This window comes from Cicer arietinum, chromosome 5, assembly GCF_000331145.2.
Source record: "Cicer arietinum cultivar CDC Frontier isolate Library 1 chromosome 5, Cicar.CDCFrontier_v2.0, whole genome shotgun sequence".
Taxonomy (NCBI): Eukaryota; Viridiplantae; Streptophyta; class Magnoliopsida; order Fabales; family Fabaceae; genus Cicer; species Cicer arietinum.
In genome coordinates, this window is record NC_021164.2 from 67,276,647 (window position 1) to 67,299,456 (window position 22,810).

General features: G+C 27.5%; 2 protein-coding genes and 1 long non-coding RNA gene across 4 annotated transcripts; 2 read left to right on the forward strand and 1 right to left on the reverse strand.

The window, feature by feature from the left end:
• The first annotated feature begins 1,606 nt into the window (after nt 1-1,606).
• Nucleotides 1,607-3,734, forward strand: LOC101491889 (gibberellin 20 oxidase 2-like). The gene is made up of 3 exons (XM_012716456.3): nt 1,607-2,207; nt 2,887-3,211; nt 3,288-3,734. Exons 1-3 carry the CDS (start codon nt 1,732-1,734, stop codon nt 3,555-3,557), a joined length of 1,071 nt encoding a protein of 356 aa, XP_012571910.1. The 5' UTR covers nt 1,607-1,731; the 3' UTR covers nt 3,558-3,734.
• An 11,367-nt stretch (nt 3,735-15,101) lies between these two features.
• On the reverse strand, nt 15,102-19,586 carry LOC105852217 (uncharacterized). 2 transcript variants are annotated; one of them, XR_001144020.3, is made up of 3 exons: nt 19,308-19,551; nt 19,169-19,229; nt 15,102-18,141 (listed from the first exon to the last, which is right to left on the reverse strand). It is a non-coding gene; the product is annotated as an uncharacterized lncRNA (long non-coding RNA). The 2 variants fall into 2 exon arrangements; XR_003472773.2 differs by having other exon boundaries at nt 15,102-19,229; nt 19,308-19,586.
• On the forward strand, nt 15,290-18,242 carry LOC101506328 (wall-associated receptor kinase 2-like). The gene is given in 4 exon segments (XM_004502492.4): nt 15,290-16,202; nt 16,542-16,724; nt 17,039-17,503; nt 17,506-18,242. Coding segments are annotated over 4 exon segments (2,298 nt in total).
• Nucleotides 19,587-22,810: the final 3,224 nt, after the last annotated feature.

A 22,810-nucleotide genomic window follows, 5' to 3' on the forward strand; every position in this document is an offset into this window, starting at 1 on the left:
AAAATTAAAATAACATAAAAAAAACAAATGGAGTTTGAAATTTAAAATAGAATAAAATTTAAAAATTACGTTGAAAGTTATCTACGATTTTTTTAAATTTATCCGAATTTAACGAGACCACTGCAAATTCAATTTAATAAGTTTAGTTTCAATGTTGAATTTGTTAAAATTAAAATTTATAGTCGAATATTCAAAATCGATATCTAAATACATGTAATTTGATCCAATCAAGACTTTTTTAAAAGACTAGAGTCTAATCCAAAGTAGACTTGTACAATTTTTAATTTTTAATAGTTAATTCACAATTTTAAAACCTTGCTTTGGTCGATTACAATAAAAATCAATTAATTCATGTTAATAAAAATTAGTAATTAGTTTAATTTATTTGTTGAGTAGTAAAAAATAATTGTATTATTTCGTTAGTGCAGCTCACATGGTACAAAACTATAAAGACATTTCACACGTTATGTGCAATTTAAAGAAGCAACATCCCATTTCTCTGCACGTAGGTGAATGAATTTAACTGCTAAACTTTTTAGAAAAAACAATATTCATCAAATCATTCTTTCTTTTTATTATTTATTCCATATAAAAGTTTGTTTCATTGAAAGATGTTTTAATAAAAATAGATTAACTACATGGAAGTTAATTATATTTTAATTAAGCTGAAGATACTTCTGAATTTTGATCTCCTATTTTGACTATGAAGAGTAAACGATAAATATGGTCGAAGAAGCTTCATCATTGTTCAAACTTATATAGTTATTACAGGAAATGTGATTTTTATATAAGATGGCTAGAACAATGAAGGAAGGACATGCTCTTAAGCTGTATACACGCTATAACCTTTATTTTTCCTAACCATGTTGGACTTTGTACATAGTAATTTACAGGCCAAATCTTGAAATAATTAACTACTTCCAATTTTGTTAATTTTTATGCTTGAATTATTTGTTTTATACACATGACCTTATAATATGTTGCCAATTTATTGAAAATTTAATAATTTTAAATATTATATTTAAATCACTGTTACAAATTCAATTTTATGAAACAATAAATAAATTGAATCTAATGAACATGTAATATGTAAAAATTACACGATCATAAAAAAAAATATTCTGATAAAAAAATTGTCACATCTTCCGTAATTGTATACAGTATATATGTTAGAATAGAACAAAACATGCAACTTTACGCAAAAAGTGGTGTATTTTGTCGTGGTACATTAATTTTAAATTTAAATAAATGTGGTGTATTTTGTTGTGGTACATTAATTTTAAATTTAAATAAATAAGAAAAATAGAAATAATTTTTTTTAGAGAATTTAATAATAATTCTAATGACGTTAATTATTCTATATTATTATATCATATATCACGTAATTTAAAGTATATTATTATTATTTTTCAATTTAAAAATTTAACAGATAAATAAAAATTGTTGAATTTTAAAATAAATGATTAATTAATGAATGAAGATAGAAAACCAAAATCGGAATTAAGATTATTCATTTTAAAAACAATTTGGAGGAAGATATTATCGTTGGTAGCAGGCTAACCAATTATTATTATTATTCAATAAATCTTAACGAGGCTCATCTCTATAGGTAGTAAAATAAGCATGATATAATCTTACCCTATATATGTGTGTTGTGTCTCCTATAGTCTATATAGAAGCCACACAATATTAATACTTAATAATTTGTTAGTTGGTGTTAATATTAGTGAGATGAATTCAGGTGAATTATTGTGTGAAGTTGAAGTTGAAGCACACGTACCAAAAAATTTCATTTGGCCAAAAGAGTATCTAGAGGATGCTGATGAAGAGCTTAAAGCACCAATTGTAGATCTTGATGGATTTCTAAAAGGAGAAGATGAAGCGACACAACATGCTTCAAAGCTCATAAATGAGGCTTGTTTGAACCATGGTTTTTTCCAAGTGATAAATCACGGTGTTGATGTGAACCTAATTGCTAAAGCTTATGATGAAATGGACACAATTTTTAAACTTCCAAATCAAAGGAAAATGAGTGTTTATAAAGCACCTGGTTCCATGTGGGGTTATTCGGGTGCTCATGCTCATCGTTTCTCTTCTAAACTTCCATGGAAGGAAACATTCTCTTTTCCTTACCATCACAATGCATTAGAGCCTCTTGTTACTAACTACTTCAAATCAACCTTAGGAACTGATTTTCAACAAGCTGGGTAAGACTAATTATTAATCGCTCATATTTACGCTCATTTTTTATTTTATTTTATTATAATACTAAATAAATAAATAACGAGGGAATGTGATATTTTTCTAAACATAGTAATGTTCCACTTTTGGAACTTTTTTTGAGATATTAATGAATATGTATACTCGTTAATCAATATCTCACATTGTATGTATTTTTTAGGGAGTAGTATATAAAGATAAAGTAATTAAACATATTATTAAAAAAGTAGTAATATAATAAAATCATATCACAATGAGATACATGATTGAATATCGGTGCAAATTAGTTTTATTTTTAGTGCATTTTCATTTAATTTATAGAGCAACAATATTTTTTAAATATTGAAGTTCTTCATGAAATTATTTTATTATACTCTTCTAAAATTCTACTAATTGATTATTTATTTAATAGATTTGATTTTTGACTAGAATTATATATGTTTGTCAAAAAAGATAGATACTGGATTTAGCATTAAAAAAAGATAGATACTGGACTGCTAAGAATTTTGATTTTTTGTTATATAATTAATTATTGTGCCTGTCTCTTCATGGAATTGAAAGACAAAGCCGCGTGATTCTAAAGATATTAAAATTTAGGAATTATACGTGTAGATATTTGATGTAAAAATGTAGTTAGTTTATTAATTTATTGTTGTGAATGAACAGAGCAACATTGGAGAAGTACTGTAAGGCAATGAAAGAGTTGGGGATGAAGTTAACAGAGCTATTGGCAATAAGCTTAGAAGTGGAAGATCGGTTACATTACAAGGAATTGTTTGATGAAGGATTGTCAATAATGAGATTGAACAATTACCCAAGTTGCCAACAACCTAATCTTGTCCTTGGAACAGGACCGCATTGTGATCCAACATCTATAACACTTCTTCACCAAGATCAGGTTGGAGGTCTTCAAGTTTTTTCAGACAACAAGTGGCATTTCGTTCCACCTCTTCCTAACGCCTTCGTTGTTAATATTGGAGATACCTTTACGGTACGTACCTAACATTGGAGATACCTTTACAATGCATTCTCAAATTAATTACTTTGTTGATTAATTGTGACTACAGGCATTATCAAATGGAAGGTACAAGAGTTGCTTACACAGGGCAGTGGTTAATGAGCACAAGGACAGAAGGTCGTTGGCATTCTTTCTATGCCCCAAAGAAAACAAAGTGTTGAGACCCCATCAAGATATTATCCACAAAGATGGTACCAAAATGTATCCTGATTTCACTTGGTCAGATTTGCTTCTATTCACTCAAAAATACTACAGAGCTGATCAATCCACTCTCTCAAATTTCACCCACTGGTTGCTATCCTCCAAACCACATACTTAGATTCTCTTACGCTACTTTCTTTTTTATAACAATCTCTCCTTTAAATTCTCTCTCTGTTTTCCTACTTTTTATATATCTCACTGCTACATTACTAAACAAATGCATTTCGACTTGTCTTTAATTTTATATAGATTTTTTTTTATTGCTTTTTCTATTGGCATAGATAGTACTACTGCTTTCTTGCACCTCAATCACATACCAATCGTTAAAGAGATTCTATTGACTTATTTTTTTTTTTATTAAATTTTGAATTATAAGAATTATTTTCGTACGGGGAGATAATAGATTAGACTGAATTAAGTTTTGTAAAATTTGAGTCCGATTAATTTACGACTTAAGTCTGACATGTGGCATTTCATATGTTTTTTTATGCACGGGTCTAATTTTTATGAAATTATATTTGATATGTTAACCTACTTAAAAAATTATTTTATATTAATATTTTTAATTCAAAATGACATTTTAAATTAGAATTTGATTTTAAATAACGTTATACTTTAATTTTATTTTATTATAATATATTTAAATATGACTAAAAAAACTAATATAGAACAATATAATTAAATTATTAAAAGGTTAACAAAATAAAAGTTTAACATAAACTTCAAAATCTAATATATAACAATAGTAATGAGAAATACTTTATTTGGTCACTATTATAAGCAAAAAATTATTTTCGACAATATTAAGAAACGTAGTTAAGTGCACTTAATTTTATGGATTTCATATAAATTACAAATTAAATTTATTATATTATCATTTTTAAATGTCAAACACTCAACTATCAATATTAAATATTTTGAATTAAATGAAAGATGTATTAAGAATAATAGCATTAAATAGTCAAAAAGTAACTAACTTTTGTCATAAATATCGGACTACATTCATTAGTGAATGTCATTTTCTTTGTGTCTATAAATAGAGCTACTACTTTAACAGAAACAATAGAATAAAATAATTGTATTATTCACTCTTTTTTTCTATTTTATCTATTTATCTCATTCATCTATACTCTCATATATGAAGTCATTGTTTCGACTAGTTTACAACACTTAGCACAAAGAATTGTAAGTCCAATGAATATATATCTTTCATAATTTTCATGTTAATTATCCACATATCATGTTTATTTTTTATATAGATGTAAGTCCAGTGAATACATTTCATGTTAATTATCTACTTTCCATGAATTCCAGAAGAATTCAATATTCATCTATCCTCGAAGGATTGCAATCATATTTATTATTTTACATATTGTTTAGATATATTAAATAGTTCTTGAAGAACTTAAAAACTCAATACTTATTCCTATGAATGTTAGAAGAATTTAATATTCATGCATCTCTGTAAGATTGTATAAGTTAGTAGTCATCAAAGACTTCATTTATATTATAGATGTGATATAGTGTATTTGTATGGTTCACTTTATAGTGATGATTATAAGAAATTCCTTGAAGAGTTTAATTTTTGTGAGACATTTAATTCAAACTAGTGAAGAGATTACTTAATCATAATGAATAAGTCTCTTTATGTGCTCAAGTAATATAGATGAACATTGTGTAATATTCTTCGTGATGATTTGCTAAAGAGGGTATGTAATAGTCATCATTTGTCAAATATTTGTTTGAGATTACAAAAATCATCATTTGAAAAATATTTTTGTAAATTGTGAAGCTTATATAGCAAATGCTCTAAAACGGATATATATGAATAAGTTATCAAATTAGTTGTGCACTTTGAATATTGTAAGGTCATGAATGATGGACAAATGTCTTTTAATAGCTCGAGAAAATGAAGATTTTTGATTGGTCCTGAAGTACCATATATTAGTACAATCAAATAATAATGTATCTTGCTAATTATTTGTTGTTAAATATTATTTGTTGTCAATCTATTAGACAAGTGAACTTCTTTACATATACAACAACAAGTATACTTTGTTACTTAGAGATACACATTATTTGTATAATTTTCATAATAGTATTGATCACAAATGAAACTATTTGTTTACATGATGAAGTTAAACAAATCATAACAACAATATAATCAAATGAGTATGCAAAACATTTAGCACTACACGAGACAAGTAAAGAATATGTTTGGTTAAGATTTTTTATTCAACACACACAAGGATATTGTGGTTTATATAAGTGGTGGATATATTTGCCACATCCGTCCATAATCGTCCGACCCATACGGCCCACAAGCAAACGGGTGGTATGGATCGGGTTGTCGGATCTCGCGGGTGAACTTCCATGGATGTACACGGTGTTTGCGGTCGTGTTCGGATGAAGAAATTGGATTCATCGGCAACCGTAACCGATCTCCCAATACATATGAGATGGAGGCCCAACCTTCCTCTGCATATTTTGGCCCAGTCCATTTTAGTTTTTCATATAAAATCACTACTTTCATCAAACCCTAGCTGCCCAGAACACCCTTGCTCTGCATCTTTTCTCTTGCTTTCAACTATCATTTTATTTTCCTTCGAAACCCTAGTAACACATCTCAGAATCTCTTGATCTCATCTCTCTAGTATCTCAAGTTAATCGACCTCTCTTTTATTCACCTCATTATCGACCTCTCTTTTCGATCTCACATCATTTTCGATCCCACATCTTCAACCACAAATGGAGAAAAGGTAAAAGAGTGTTGGAGAAAGCTCACAATTGCACATAGAAAGGTACTCGTAGAAAGTTTTATGAATTTTTGATATGATTTCTTTATTATTTTTTACAGTTAGGGTTTATTTTTTATAACTAGCATTTTCATCTTGTTAAGCTTTCTATGATCAGGAGCATATTTTTTGTTTGTTGGCTTAGAGCAAGAAGCCTATAATGTAAGGTTAGAGTTCTATGATTATTTTGTTTACTGTATTATGCATGTTATTTTAAGTTTTTGGTCAAAAAGTTTACTTTCAATAGCTTTCTGTCTCTTTTAGTTTCAAATTATTCTAAATACTTAACTTTTAATTTCTAACTAACTTTTATTTTGTGTGCTTTCTTTTGTAGCAGAGAAAAACTACTGGAATCAAAGAAAAATAAGTTCTATGATTCTTTTTTTATCTTTTTTAAAACTTGAGTTTGTTGTTTATGAACCAACGATTAATTTCTAATTCATGAACAATGTTTGTATGGTTATGTGTATATGATATTGTGTGTTTGTATGGTATGCATATATCACAGTATCTCATAAAGTGCAGATCGATGCCAAACAAGAAAGTTAGCTTCTAAATGTATGTTGAAATTTTATTTTCTGTTTGAAATGTAGGGTTTATGGATTGTTTTGTTGTATTAATGTTTTGCAGCCATTTACTCTAACTAGTGACATTACTATGCAGTTGAAAGGAGAATACAGAAAGGAGAATGCATAAAGGTTTATTATGATGTAATTTATGTAATTTATACTTGAGAATATTTGTATTGGTTGTGTGAATGTGAATTTAATTTGTACTTGAGAATTTTAATTTGTATTGGTTGTGACATTTTATTTTATGTTTGAAATGTAGGGTTTATGGATTGTTTTGTTGTAATAATATTTTGCAACCAGTTACTCTAACTAGTGATATTACTATGCCGTTGAAAGGAGAATACCGAAAGGAGAATACAAAAAGGTTGATTATGATGTAATTTATGTAATTTATACTTGAGAATATTTGTATTGGTTGTGTAAATGTGAATTTAATTTGTACTTGAGACTTTTAATTTGTATTGGTTGTGTGAATGTAATTTGTATTGGTCATGTGAATGTGAATTTGTGATTTAATATTTGGCTTAGCCTTTGTGGCAAATGGTAAATTCCTTGAGAACAATAATATAACAAAACTTTGATTGGATTAGATTTTGATTAATATTGTTATAAAAAACTGTGATTGACCATTGTTATCTAAAAAAATAGAATTTATAAAACAAAAAATTGAAGTTATAAAACAAATATAAGTCTGATTGGCAGGTTGGACCATTTATTTTAATGGGCCAGAGTTGTTTTAAATGGAACAAACTATATTGGGTCAAATTATTTTTCATAGTTAGGTCTTTATGCTTTTGTTTTTAAAAGATAAAAAAAAAAGGCTCAATAAAGTCCAAAAGTCCAATCCGTTTTGACCCACCCGTTCACAACCGTCTCCTAGTGGCCCGAATCCGACCGCCCCGAAATAAAAAACGGACGAGATTGGGCCCATAAGTACCACCCGTGAATTCAATCGATTTTGATTTTTTAACCCGAATCCGACCATATCCGACTCATGTCCACCCCTAGTTTATATACCCGCAAATGGATGCAACAATCACTTATGAAGATAATATTGTATGCATTATTTAAGAAGAATATTTTAAAAGAGATCGAACATAATATATTTCTCTAAAATTCTTTTTCATCGATGATTTGCATAAGAACAATGAGATAAGAATTCAACAAATTCATTCGTGTAATAGTCTTGAATACATTTTCACAAAAATCACTTAAAAGTAGAATCTTTGAGCAATTGATACCAAAGTTCGGCGTTCGCCATCTTGATCAGAGATATTTATTAGGTTGAGAGTAAAAAATAAATGCACCATGTAATTCACAAAAGAATATTTGACTCTTTTTTCTTCACTAAATTTTTTTCCACGAATTTGTTAGTAAAATTTTAATGAAACATATTCTCAAATGAAGTGTTATGAGTATTCAACCAAACTCATTAGTAAAAAGTATTATTCGTATTTAGTTAAAAAGACCGATTTAATATCTCCTAAATTTTTTTTATATAATTTACAATATAAATTTTTAACTAAATAAACTTATAATTAGACTTTATCTATTTTAAAAAATATCTGATATGAGACTAACCTAAACTAAATCGTAGACTCTATCAAACTATCTATTTTGATATCAAAATGTCACGAAGAAACAGCATGATTACGACAAACCAACAGTGGTGACACGCTTTTGAAGGATTATGTGTATTTACAAACCAACATAATGTGTCTTTACAAAATTCATTATGTGTATTTACAAATCATTCACGTGGCTGTATTAATTAACCGGATAAAAACTAGCCACATAAAACTTAGAACACTGACAACAAACCACCCTCATCTTGGGGATTAAGCGTGAATAGTCAAATTAATGGCAAACATTTCTTTGTTTTATTTTTAAAATATGTAATTATTTTATTTTGACAAGAAATGTTTAAAATAAATTATTATCACATAAATAATATGAAATATTTATAAAAAATATATTTTTTAAATAATAAAAATAAAATTTTAACATTTTTATTAATTTTTAAAAATATAGATAATTACTTTTTTAAAAGTCTTATACCTTCTTATTAATAAATAAAATTAACACAAATTTAATAAAATAAAAATAATAAATATTTTCACAAAATAAACTATTTTGAAATATTCAACACATTGTTTAGGAAAAAATAGAGTCGACCTAATTGTTATCAGACAACAAATTATAAAGTTCAATTTGTTTGTTTTTAAGAGTGAGTTAGAAGTCTCACATTAGATGTAAAAATATGGATATTGAACACTATATAAATGAGATAATCCATATACACATTGTCTTAAGGTTTTGATAAAAATGTGGTATTCAATTCATTTATGTAATTTATATTGACCTAATGTGACGATCATTCAGACCCCCTTGTGATCCACTAATGGTATTAAAGTTGGCGATTGACCAAAGTTCCTTGTATAACAAATCTTATAAATTAGTGGTGTCTCCAGTTAACGTGTCAATAATTACAATATTAAAAAATATATTTAATTTTAAGACTTTTTAAAGTATTAAATAGATAAGTTCCGATAAATATTTTTATGTTAGTTGTTTAACATGTGCACTAAGAACAATCATTAGCATTTTTTTTTTTTTTTTATATTAAAAACTTTATTTAAATTAGATTATGATAGTTCATTAAAGTTAACACAAACCTTAAGGCTCATAATCGAGACACATGTATTTTTAGATTATCCATCAAGAAAGTCTTTATGAAGACAATGAGAGTTGAACTCAAATCCTTGTTGGGGATGAGTTAACTCGTCACCTCGTTGCAATCACCTACAAATGAATTTAGAAATTGAAATGATAAAACACGTAAGTATAAAAGGATAAGCAAAATTACACTATGAATCTTTTATCTTATGGACACATAACACTTAAATTTTATATATATATATATATATATATATTATATATTTGTAAAGGTTATTTATCTTTTTAAAATATGAATAAAATTGTTATTTTTATTTGCATTTTCATTTAAAAATTATGACGTACCGACAATTTCTTTTTTTTTTTCAATTATTTTTATTCAACATAATTTTTGTAAAAAAAAGTATATTTTTTCAAACAATAATCAAAAGCTCTATCTTCATTTTTTTCTTTCTACATCTTACACCTAGAAAATAAGTCAATGTAAAAAGAAGAAATAAATCTCAAAACATTCAAATATTCAATCAATCAATTACCATTTCAACAATACACACTTTCAACAATCAACATTTTCATCACCAAAACTAATAATTCCCATATTAAAAATCCTAAAAATTCACAAATCTGCAATTCAAAAAGCCAAAAAACCCTGAAGTCAAGATCAGACTATGATTTCATATATAATTGTTTGTCACACTATTGAAAAGTTGTTATTTATCTTAACTCTCAAACAAAGTTCAATCACGGTAGTCATGGTACAGTACTGAAAGTTTATCTTACAAATATTAAGTGAAAATTCAGAATCCATTAAATTAGCGCTTAAATAAATTCCAAAACGAAGGTAAGTTTAAAAAAAAAATTAAAATTCACAGAATTTGAGACAGTTTTTTCATCAACAATAATTGATTCCTCATACGGAACATCGAATTGTTCCAAAGAATAAGGATGATGGAGATCCCTAGATTTACCTTTCCATTTGCAGTCCAGTCTGCGCTTGTGTGATATAAGATTTGATTCTTCATGAGTTTGGTCAATTGGAGATTTTGATAGGTTTAAGGAAAAAGACGATGAAGCTCAAGACCAAAATCACATATGTTGTCGTCTTTCTTTCTTTTTTCTTTTTTAATAAAAGAATTTTTTTTAAAAAAATTATTATAAAAAGTATTGCAATATGCATATGACAATCTATAGTTCGAGTTAAAACGTTAAAGATAAAATAAATACAAATTAATGATTGTCCTTCTGAAAACAAAAGAAAATAGTACTACAATGATTATCTGTCGTTGACTAAAAAGAAGAAAACTTCAAGAGAAGTATCTAATAAAGACAATGGTACGGTACAAGCTAGATCATCTTATGAACAAAGAAAAGAGAATCTATAGTGACTCTGAAGAAGTTGTGTCTGACTTTGATAAACACACTCTCAACACATCTATGATGAATCTGTTAATACAAGCTCACTTTAATAATCCTATGTATGTTGATTTTGGGAAAGATTTTATGGTCAACGTATCAAGTCAACACTGTGATAAAGTCAACGCTCAAATAAAAAATCTATGCTCCAATATCCCTTGCTCATCATAATGGACTTATCCCATAACTGAAGAAATGCATGACATCCACTAATCGCGACATCATCTGAGATATCTTTTCTTAATTGAAGATATGCATAATCAATTATATGAAGATATATAAATATGGCTTAAAGATTGATTTACCTTAAATATTGATTTAAGATCTCCAACAGTAACATTCTCAACGGACATTTCTTCTTAGTATTTAAGTAGAAACCAATCAATCAATCAAGTAGTAGAGAAAATGAAAAAGACAAAGTGTTAAGGAAAAAATAATGTAAAAGCCTATAACACATCAAAAAAAAAGAATGAATGAAAAATCTTCTTATTAAAGAGCTATTTGAATTGATGTAAAACAATCAAATTATTTGATATACTTGAATTGATATAGGATTTCAAATTTAATATTCTATCAATGAAAGTTAGAAAAATAGATACAGGCTTTGTATCAATTCAAACACAAACTGGAACTCATGTAAATCAACCCGATAGTGACAGCAACTCCTTCACCCATAAGAGGTGTCTGAAGAAGTATAAAAGTACTCATGAACCTCAACAATTTGATTGTACTAAATTAGAAGGTTGAGAAGATTTGAACACTGTTAGATTGACTATAAAGTGTTGAGTGAATTTGTGATTCTAATAGTTATAGTCTGGAGAAACTAAAAGAAGAACACTCAAAGCCTGAAGAAGCAAAGTAAACAAAACTTATATACTACTGTTGAAATAGTGGATTAATTCAATGACTGTATTAAGGCAAAATGTCTATGTAAGATGATGACTAGATGTAACAACAATTTTTTATGAACTAGTATAATTTTGTTTTTTTACTCTAATCTAAGTTCTTTATTATTCCACTTCATTTTATTATACATGCTTTTATAATCGTAAGTTTAATTGTTTGATACAAAAAATGATTTTGGTCTAACAATAAAACTATTTTTAAGAAATGACGAAACATTATTTAAACTCTATTTCTTGTATTTTTCGACACCTTCTATTTAGTTTTAATGTCAAATCTTCAAAGAAATAGCTTAATAATCTAGTTAAGAATATCGAATGAGTTACATGTAAGAGAACTCCGGTTTAATAGGTTTAATATATATCACGAATGAGCTTAATTGTCTTTATTCATATCCTAATCATCACGTTTGATTGATCATTGAATCATGAATGAGTATGACTTTGAACCCCATGTCATTATCCTTTTGTCAAAATTATAATACAGATATTTTATCTTACTTACATATAACAATTTAGATATTTATCATTTTTTTTATGTTGATTAATTAATTAATTTTAAAATATATACAAATTAATTTCTTTTTCATTTTTTATTAAAAATTTAATTACAATTTTAGTTGTCATATATTTTATCAATTTATAAAATTAACTTCTATTTTTAAATATGATAATTTTGATATTTTCCGAAAACAAATTTTAACCAAAAAATGACATAATTAACATGACTTGACTTATGATGTAGATCTATTTAGATATATTAATTATTTATATATTATAAATTAAATTATAAAAAGAAATAATGTCATAATTTGAAATTAATATTTTTTGAGGGTTCTATTGCAATTTCGAATGTATTAATCATTCAACATCCTCTTTTTTATATGCTAAATTATTTAAAATATGTTAAATTATTTTTTTAATTAAAAAATTAAATAAGTGACTAAAATTATCAAATTAGATAATTAATTTCGTCATTGAAAATATAAGACAAAAAACTGCAATTAAATATTTAATAAAAAAGGTCGAGATGTCAAACCGAGTAAGATTAGTTTTGTTATATTATGATTTATTTTATTAATATACATAATTACTTATTTAGTAGGTGATAATCCTATTTGTGTTATAAATACTTAGATTATTATCTTTAACTTACTTATATTTTATACTATCTTAAAATAGTTAATATAAATCTTTGTCTAGTAATTTAATATGCAAACTTAACAAATACAGTTAAAAGATAATTAATATTTATTTATTTATTTTTGTTATTATCAAAACATCATTCAGATAATTCTAACTAAAACGAAATTAGATAATTCTAACTAAAAGGACTTTTGTACTGACAAAATATACAAAAACATCTTACATCCATATATACTTTTTGGGATTGTTATAGGGCACATTATATGGTCGGGATTTGAAAAGGGTGTGGGAGACTCGCTCGGCTTGGAACATCTTACTTCCATGGACCACTTTGCATTTTGTAGTTAATCATAATAATTCAATTGTAAAGCAAGGTAACAGGGCATTATTTGAGATGGAAAATATCTCTTTAAGGGAGAATAGAAGAAGATTTTAAATTATTTGTTCTGGTTGTTTGGAGAAGGTTAGCGAAACAAAAAACTATAATTTTAGCTAATATAAACGTGAGTATATGATGAATACCATTAAATTTTTAAGTACTTTCAGAGTTTTATTGAGTAAATTCAAATTTAAAATTCAATTTAAAATAGTTAAATATAAAAATTAACACGACATTAAAAGATTGTATTTTGAATATAATATCCAACAAAATTTTAAGATATCAAAGTATTCACAGTACTTTGAATTATCCTATCTTATTTTATTCAACACTTTAATTAACTCCACAATCAAGTAAACTAATAGATTAATACAGTTTATGAACCCATATAAAATTATAAAACAAAGTTATATTATAACCATTGTAACAATATAATAATATACACATTTATCTATCTATTTATAATTTTATACTATATATACGAATACAAAAAGAATTTTACATTGAATACTTTTCAATTCAAAATTCTAATAATAGCCCATTATTATACTAAAATAACACAATAGGAGAAAAATACTATATCGTACATATATAGAGTAACAAATAATCTCGTACATTACTATTACACTTTTATATATAATTTATTCCTATATCTCTATATTACACTGATGTGTCGTATTTATCATGAAATTTTAATTATCTCCCAAATTTATTTGGTTTGTATTAGAGTACATGTATAATAGTTGGTTAGTTTTGCTAGTTAGATTTAGCTTTTGATAATTAGTCATTCTAACTGAATCAATTAGTTTTCTTTTATTAATCAAATCGGCAAATTGTTTTCTCTGCTGCACCACATATAGTGCACTCCTTGTATCTCTCAATGAATCAAATAATATAAAATGAGAGTTTCACCAGTTCTCTCAATCCAACTTTCCTAATCATATTTTGGATAAATTTTACATTTATTTTAATGCTCTATACAAAACTTTCTATCTCAGCCATTTTCATAGCTAAACGACATGTGCCATCTCTACTCTATGAGCATTTATTTTAGACAAAAAGGTAATTTTTTTTTCTTTCAAAAAGCAAAAAGGATATATATTAAGTAAATTTCAATTCAATTTACGATATTTTTTTAAAATACAAATAAAATATTAATTATAAGATAATTATACATATACAAATTATGTTGTTTTTTTCTTTTTTAAAATGACATTATAACTCAAGCTAAACTCAATTCGACTGTTGACAACAACAACAAAAAACTCGACGCAAGACTCATTTCATATCTAATGTTGTGTATGATTCTAAGAGCATTTATTTTGCTTGCTTTTAGTTCTTCTTGTATATTTTATATCATATCTGCCTTTGAATTATGTTTTAGTCCTGACCCCGAACAATCAAAGACCAGAACTGAATTTCTAGAAATCACACAATATGTTTAAATAAATAGAAGAAGAAAAATTAGAAAATATCATGAAGCGCTGGTTGTATATGCACAACATATGAACATATATATGTAAGAAAAAACAAAGACTTTACCAACAACAGAGACGTCGCTATATATCATGATCACAATGGTTAGATATTAGGATATAATATGAATGCAAGTTCACATTTGGAATCGTACCACTAACAAATCAACGGTTTCTTTTTATACATTATATATTTGACTGGACATATAATATATATACATGACTATATAACCGTTGACCATGTTTAATTTCCTTTTGCTAAGTGTGTGTTATCTGACCTATTCTACCTATAGAACTTCAACTGGTTAGAGATATTGGAATCACTGTTATTAAAATATAAATACATTATAATTATGATAAATAAGACAACCGTGTTAATTTGATCATGCCACATCCCATACAAGAAAGCAGTTATTTTGACTTTCCTCTTTTTATAAAGCATCACATTGAAAAGAAACATATACTAAACAAAGTCAAAGAATTTGTATAACGATGAACTTGAAAAATAGTAAAGCCATGGCTTTGAACTCAAAACAGCTGATGATGATGATGGTTCTTGTGGTCCTTTATACAAAAACAGCAACTCAACCAATGTCACTACCAAACTGCCCAACAAAGTGTGGTTCTGTCACCATTCCCTTTCCATTTGGAACCACCAAGGATTGTTCCCTTGACAACACCTTTCTCATCGATTGCAACCAAACATCTTCAACTTCAACCTCAATATACATACCTTACTTGCCAAAGAGTAATCAAAGTGTCTTAAACATCTCACTCAATGGTGAACTGCACGTTGAATGGCCAGTAGCTAGCGATTGCTATGCTGAAAAGGGAAAACTCCTGAACCAAACACCTAAGGTTATCAATATGAAACATTTTCACATCTCATCAACTCGAAACAAGTTGATGGCAGTTGGTTGTGACACGGTTGGAGCACTCGTAGTTATTGACTCAAAGGGAAAGAACTACACAACAGGATGTGTGGCTTTGTGCAACATGCGTGATGATATTGTGGCAAATGGGTCTTGCACTGGCTCTGGTTGTTGCGAGATTCCAATACCTCAAGGTCACCTGTTATCAACAGTAGTCTATGTTTCTGGAGGTGTATTCAATAATCACTCAGTAGTACATGACTTCAATCCATGTGGCTATGCTTTTTTGGTTGAAGATGGAGCCTACAGCTTCACAACCACAGACATCCTCAAGTTGGAGAAGAAAGAGTTTCCTGTCTTGTTGGATTGGGCGGTAGGGAATCAAACGTGTCAGAAAGCTCAGAAGGATTATTCAAGTTATGCGTGTAAAGCTGGCAATAGTACATGTTACAATGCAACCGAGAGACCTGGTTACCTTTGCAAATGCTTTGATGGATATTGGGGAAATCCTTACCTCATTCATGGTTGCCAAGGTATTATATATTTCTTATCTCTTGTTTATTAGTTTTTTGAGACATTTGTATGATTGTTCTGACGTAACATATTATGCTTTTTGTTGGGGAACAGAAGAAAAAAATGTGACTTCATTGAATTTGGTTTTTTATACTTTGTTGCTTGACACTTAATTAAGGAAACTTCCATAAGTTTTTTTTATCATTTTATTTTTCTAGACTTTTTTTGTACAAATTTCAATGTTTCTGGCTAACTGAATTATTTATAATTTCAGATAATAAAAGGTAACTATTGTTCTTTGAAAACTCCCTTGTCCATTTTGAAAAAACAGAAATCGTAACTGACAAATTATCCTTTAGATATTAATGAGTGCATGGAGTCCAATGACTGTGTTGAGGGGGCAACATGCCTCAATCTTCCTGGAAGCTACCATTGTTTATGTCCGGCAGGAAATGACGGAGACGGGACATGGAATGGAACAAGATGCAGTCGGAAATCCAGTACCAAATCAAGGAAACAGATCATATTGATCATTGCATTGAGTGAGTACAACACATTCAATTCTTGATTCATTTATAACATTACATGATTACAGTGTTAACAAATTTTATTATCACAATGAAAACTGTTGAAACTGGAAAGGTACAATTATTTTATTGCCAATCAACAAAATCAATCCATGTTATAAGTTGTTGTTCTGAACTGAAACTCATATCAGTCATTCAAGACAAGAACAGTGGCATTTTGAGATTTTGACTAATGTATTTGACAACATGAAGTTGACTTGAAATTGAAACATCAACAAGATAGGGAACGCAGAAAGAAAATGATTATGCTTTCATTTGTTTATGTCCAGGTGTGAGCGTAAGCCTCGTAGCACTACTGGTGGGAAGCTTTTATGCATATTGGACATCGAAGAAAAGAAAGCTCATTAAACTTAAAGAGCAATATTTTCAACAAAACGGTGGTTTACTGTTACAACAACAGATAGTGAGGCATGGAGAGTCAACTGAAACTGCTAAACTCTTCAGTGTTGAGGAGCTAAGCGAAGCAACCAACAACTTCGATGAAAGCAAGATCCTTGGCCAAGGTGGCCAGGGAACAGTTTACAAAGGAGTTTTACAAGATAACAGAACTGTAGCAATAAAGAAGTCCAAAATCAGTGACCCAAACCAGATTGAGCCGTTCATCAATGAAGTGGTCGTTCTTTCCCAAATCAACCATAGGAATGTGGTAAAGCTCTTGGGATGTTGTTTAGAGACAGAAGTTCCCTTGCTTGTTTATGAATTCATTCCCAATGGTACTGTTTATGAGCATCTTCATATCCAAACCAATCTTCAAAACTTACATGGAAAACAAGATTGAGAATAGCAAAAGAAACTGCTGGAGTCCTGGCATACTTGCATTCTGCTGCTTCTACACCAATCATACATAGAGATGTCAAATCTACAAATATACTACTGGATCGCAATCTCACTGCAAAAGTTTCTGACTTTGGAGCTTCTAGGATTGTTCCTCTTGATCGAAGTCAGATAACCACTCTAGTGCAGGGGACATTGGGGTATCTTGACCCAGAATACTTCCACACAAGCCAATTAACAGATAAGAGTGATGTCTATAGCTTTGGGGTTGTCCTAGCAGAGCTACTGACAGGAAAGAAGGCACTGTCTTTTAGCAGGCCAGAGAAAGATAGAAACCTTGCAGTGTACTTCTTTTCTTCAATAAAAGAGGGTCAGTTACTTCATATTCTGGACAAAAGTATAGATGAGGCAAATATTGAGCAACTAAAGGAAGTTGCCCATATTGCAGAAAGGTGTTTACGGGTAAAGGGTGAGGAAAGACCCACCATGAAAGAAGTGGCAATGGAACTAGAGGGAATATTAGTTATTGAAGAGCACCGTTGGGGAAGTGACCGTTTGTCTTCAGAAGAGACTGAAAACTTGCTCAAAGCTGCGCCATCTGTTATCAATGTTGAAAATGGCGTTGGCAGAAGTCTTATTAATTCTTCTGACTCATATAGCATAAATCAGATGTCGATGTCATTGATTGGTGGAAGATGATTAGCTTATATTAATACTCAAGATTTTACTTTAATCTATCTTCATTATAATGGTGGTGTAGTATATGTTGTATTTCAGTTTTCCCCTCTGTATTGGACATGATATTCATATATGTGTATCCATGTATATATAGGCTTTACAATTGTGTCTATTTAAATGATTTTACTCTGGAAACAACATTAATTTCCGTCTTTAGAAGCATATCAGTTCAATGAATTATTTTTTTCATTCTTATATGGCATATTTCTTTATATAATGGTATGCGTAAATTCAATGATCTGACATATAAGTATAGTTTTGTTTAATATTAAAGTTTCTTACATATTGGTTATCAAAAGCACAAGACATCAGAGTTAACTAAATCTTCATAGGAATTTATGACTACTTTAAAATACATTTACTTTACTAAAAAGTCACTGTTATTAGGATTAATAATTATGGGTAGCAAATTTGAATATGAACCCTAGGAAACAATGCAAAAATTTTTAAAGTACTGTTTCCATTAAAAATCAGATTTACACTACTAGAACTCAACATAGGGAAGTGGAAGTGTAAAACCCGTTAAGATTTTGAAACACCATTGTTCACATGAAAATTGAATTAACCAATGTGTTCAAATTTATTTTGCCACCAGTTAAACTTAATCAATAGCATGCAAATCAGGACTTGTTTGATTTCCCAGACATAACCAAAAAGTCAGCCTTGATTAACATCAATTATGCACTAAAAAGTAAATGCACAGAGATGAACAGCATAGTAATAGATGCTAGATGTCATTATTGTATTGAATTCACAATCTCACTTAAATTATCATTTCACATTTGTACCTATATGCACGTGACGTTATATCTATGACTAGGATAATTATTATCCCAAATAGCCAAACATAGATTAAAATGAATGCATAGGGAAGAGAACCAACTAACCATAGCACTATAGTAAGATGCAGATGATCCCTCTTTATAAGGATCCATTACATTTTTTCATCTGCATGCACCTTTGGAAATTAGCACAAAGCTAGAGAATACAAATCATGAAAACATAAGTAGAAAGAAAGAACCGCACCTCAAAAATCTAAGACCGGAATCGAAATATGTAGTAGCATTTCTTCCATTCCCGTCAAAGAAATTGCAGAATCGTCTCTCATACATTTTCGGTTGCTAAATAACTCACAATTTCATTGTCTTTGCCTTTTGTTGACCGAAGGATCATAAGAAAATAAAGCAAATGATTGATGATGAGAGAACAAAGGTAAGAACTAAGAAGTAACTTGCCTTCTTTTTCTTTTTCAATAAATAATTAGCTTTGTAGATTTTTTTTTAATTGAATTTTCTTCTTCTCACCTCTAATATATTCATTTTTTTTAATCAACCGTATATAAAGTTTTAATAAACTTATAACAATTCTTTGACTCACATATTTAAAATTTAATAAAAGATTATTATAAAAATTTTAAAACTTTAATTGTCTATAAAAAATTTAAAATACAAAAGTGAGTTTTATTTTTAAAATACAATTTATTGTATTTGTTAAACATTTTTTTGAAACTTTCACCTTTAACAAAAGTTTTAAAATGCATATTTTTGAAATATTGAATTTTTTAAAGTTTCAAAATGTAATATTAGAAAATTTGAAATATTTAATCAAATTTTTTAAATATAAATTTTATTTTAAAATAATTTTTTAAAATATTCTATTTATAATATAAATATTGATTAAATTTAGTATAATTTTTTAAATTAAATCAGGTGTAAGTGGAGTTGAGGGTGAAATTTCTACTACGCCGACCGAAGATTCTACAATAAATTCTTGACTTATCAGAAAATTTTAATAATAATTGATATTATAAGTTTTTAGTTTTTAATGTATACACATATATTAATATTATAAGTTTCATACTATGTCAACACGAGTGTCACCAAGGGTCCTCTACAGAATCACGTTGTTGAATCTGCTCTTCCATGGTCTGCTCTCCAGCTTTCTCATAGTCCATATGTTCATATTTCTAAACATCCTCGTCAAGTTCATAAGACCTGAAATCACATCTACGACGATGTTGACGAGGTGGGCAGTTAGCCTCACTCATTTGTCGATAAGATGAGATGAGTGGAACTCTTTCGTCTAAGTTGCATACGATAGTACAAATAATTTTGTTCGTTTTCACCTTAGGTCCCATTCACTATAAAATCAACATATTAATTAACATATCAATAATTTTTATTAAATAAAATTAAAAAAAAAGGTTCGAACTTTTAAAATAATTAAAAGTCTCGAGACTTTATCTTATTTGAAAGTTTCGAATATTTTTTTAAAAATAATTTCGAAAATTTTTAAAAAGTGAATTTTCGAAAGTTTTATATTGTTTGAAACTTTAAAAAAATGAAAAACTGAAAATTGTGTTTCGAATGTTTTAAATTAATAAAAAGTTCAAAAAGAAAAATGTATTTTTGTTTTGAAAATTTTAAAAATGCTGAAGTTTTGAAATTTCTAAAATATTTTAACTTTTTATATATATTAAAAAGAATAAAATAATTATTTTATGTATATTAAAGGGTGGGAGGTATAAATAGGGTGAGAAGTGAAAAACTTTTCTTAAATTGATTGGTCGAATGGGCCTGATTTGAATTGGGCCTGTTATTTGCTTCAGCCTTTTAATTTTAAATGGTTTGTTAATTTGAGATGAAAAATCGTCGGAAAAAAAAAAGCAGATGAAAGCTATTTTAGGAATTGTTTTAGTGAAGTATCGATCAATAGGTGTCATCATGGAGTGTGTGACATAGAGTCTGAATACTCTGTTATTTTTTGTAAAAAAAAATCTGGATACTCATGATTCAAATATGTCTCAATCATTTTCATTTCTTGTTTTTATTTGTTTTCAATTTATTTTGTTAGATTATAAATTGATATCATTAGATTATCTGTGTAAAAATTTATATAAATATGAAACCATTTGATAGATTGTTTAATAAAAATAAACAATACATTATTTTTAATTTATTTTAATAATATACTAAATAATTTAATATTTTTGTGAAATTATATATATATAATTTATATTATATAAACTTTTGATCATACTAAAAATATTGAAAAAAGTAAAATAAAAGTAAAAATAATTGAAATATCAATAAAAATTTGGATTGAGATATCCAAAACCGTGAGACATACGTAAAAACTTGTCGAAATAGAAAGCTGAATGTGTCTAATATATTTTTAAAAGACATACTCTTTTTTCTTTACCAAATATATAAAGACGTTAACAAATAGCAATAAATTTCAGGAACCTTAACTTAAGGGTATGCATCCAAAACTGCTGCTGTTGATTGTTGTTGATTGAATAGATGTATGAAAACATTGAATAGTTAAATATAAAGAGTAATTAAAAAAATTCCGCATGCTGCTTACAAGTGTCCTCATATATGTCAGCATTCAGCAAGAAACAAAAAAATTAATTTACTAGCATCACAAGGATTAGAACATTTGAGATATATTAATTTGATAAATGATAATGTGTACGCAAATTCACATTTTGGAATCGCTAACGCAGTGTTCCTCATGTCGAATTAATCGGACGGTTTCATTTTTATGTTTCCTTTGAATTATTATATATCTAACGATCATGATCTACTTTGATCATATAAATAAATATATAGATTTACATTTTCTTTTTCTTCTGTTTATGTCTCTACCCATTCTACCAATTAAACAACTCGTCGGATACCATCAATTTTAGGAATGGGGAATAGATCATCGACCAATAAAGGCCTAGGTTTATCCTACATCATGCTTAGGTTACATCTGTTTTTTTAAACAACAAGATCAATATATTTTTTTAATTATTTAATTAAAAATGTCAAGATACAATTCAAATAAAGAGTTTATCAAATTAACATATTTAAATGAATATAAATAATATTTTTTATTATTATTTATTATAATAATTATATTAAATTTTAATTTTTTTATTAAATATTAATTTTTTAGTAATTTAAATATATTAAATTTTTTTTTTACGTAGAATTAAAGTAGAATGTCATATAAAGTTTGAGTTTTTAAAAATTTATGTTAAAAATTAAAATAGAACTTAATTTCATTGACAAATTATTTTGTTAGTCTATTTAAATATATGTCTAATTACTTATTCAAATATATTAAAATAAAATAGATTTTTAAGTAGATTAACAAATTATATTATACTTTAATTAATGTTAAACTTAGACCTAAAAAATAAGTCTACAGCAAATTACATGTCAGACTTAGGTCACATACCAAACTAAGGTCTTGTAAAACCTTGTTCGACCTAGTGGATTTCCACCTCTAATAATAATTGTCGTTAATTATAAACTAAAAAGACTCCCTCCATAATTAATTATAAACTCTTTTGTTATTTTTATTTGTTCTTAAAGATAATACTCTTTGTAAATTTATAGGTATATTTATTATTATTATTTTTAAAATATATCTCTTATTAATATTATTAATTTGTTTTGTAATATAAAAAATTAATATTAAATGCATTTATACACATAATAATTTAATAATATTCACATATATATTATTTTATATAT